Source organism: Carlito syrichta, unplaced genomic scaffold (assembly GCF_000164805.1).
Source record: "Carlito syrichta isolate Samal-C Ts95f unplaced genomic scaffold, Tarsius_syrichta-2.0.1 Scaffold135879, whole genome shotgun sequence".
NCBI lineage: Eukaryota > Metazoa > Chordata > Mammalia > Primates > Tarsiidae > Carlito > Carlito syrichta.
In genome coordinates this window covers 32,689-34,076 of record NW_007079975.1, presented here as the reverse complement: position 1 = coordinate 34,076, position 1,388 = coordinate 32,689, and the positions used below count along the sequence as shown (strand labels likewise).

The following is a 1,388-nucleotide window of genomic DNA, read 5'->3' as shown; positions in this document are numbered from 1 at the left end:
TGCGGTGGCCAGGAGTGGCCACTGCACTCCAGTCTGGGTGACAGAGTGAGACTCCCAACTAAAAAAAGAAAAAAATTTTTTTAAGTAGAAAGAGATCCTATAATGCCACAAACTTTAGACTTTTTAAAATCTGTATCTTGACTAGGCACGATGGCTCATGCCTATAATCCCAGCACTTTGGGAGGCCGAGGTCAGAGGATTGCCTGAGCCCATGGGTTAGAGACCAGTCTGGACACCTTGGCAAGACTTTATCTCTACAATAAATCAAAAAATTATAGCCAGGCATGGTGGCAAGCATATGTAGTTCCAGCTTCTTAGAAGGCTAAGGCAAAAGGATTCCCTGAACCCAACAGATGAAGGCTACGGTGGCCGTGAGCATGCCACTGCACTCCAGTCTGGAAGACAGAGTGAGACTACAGCTCAAAAAAAAAAAAAAGAAATTAGCTGGGCGTGGTGGTGCATGCCTATAGTTCCAGCTACTTGGAAAGCTGAGGCAAAAGAATCACCTGAGCACAGCAGGTTGAGGCTGCTGTGGCTGTGAGTGTGCCACTGCACTCTAGCCTGGACAACACAGTGAGACTCCAACTCAAAAAAAAAAAAAATCTGTATCTTTTCATTCCTGCAGGTATAAGATTGCCACATGTTGGTAACTGTTTTGTGATTGGTTCATTTAGTCCAGAAGTTGAGAGGTTGTTACAGTCTCAACTTCATCTTTTTCTTTCCTTAACTCCTGGGCCAGTGCTAGCAACGTCTCCCACACCGTGGTTCTGCGCCCTCTCAAAGCTGGTTATTTCAACTTCACCTCAGCAACGATTACTTATCTGGCCCAAGAGGATGGGCCTGTTGTGGTGAGTTTCCAAACCTTTAGCTGAGTGGCACACAGACCTGCCTTCCCTTAAAAACTCTTGCATTCAACTTAAAGTCTCAGGGTTTAAAAAAAAAAGTCTTGCAATGGGAAGGGGAGATGAAAAGAGGTTGATTAACAAGTACAAAAATAGAAGAAATAAGACCTACTGTGCTATAGTTAGTAGGATGACTATAGTTAACAATAATCTATTGTATATTTCAAAATAAAAAAGAAGGATTTGAATGTTTATAGCATAAAGAAAAGATAAATGTTTTAGGGCAACCAGTTGCCCTGATGTGATCATTACATATTACATGAAATATTAGAATATTACATATTCCCTGAAAATAAGTACATCTATTATGTATCACTCTTGAAAATATATATTCTGAAAACAAAAACTCTTGCAAAAAATTTTCACAGTAGCCACTAAACTCTGATGGGCAAGATTGACCAGAAACTTGGTATTATCCTAAAGAAGCATGTTTCAGCCGGGCTCGGTGGCTCAGCCTGTAATCCTGCGCCTTTGGGAGGCTGAGGT

General features: G+C 41.6%; 1 protein-coding gene across 3 annotated transcripts in view; it reads left to right on the top strand.

The window, feature by feature from the left end:
• The window catches only part of SSR2 (signal sequence receptor subunit 2), a 10,911-nt gene that overhangs the window by 3,773 nt on the left and 5,750 nt on the right, over positions 1-1,388 (top strand). For 2 of the 3 annotated variants that reach the window (XM_008049636.1, XM_008049637.1), the window contains one exon: positions 740-848. In XM_008049636.1, coding sequence (XP_008047827.1) covers positions 740-848 — 109 coding nt within the window. The remainder of the gene's footprint in view (positions 1-739; positions 849-1,388) is intronic. The other variant, XM_021708354.1, reaches the window with a different exon arrangement.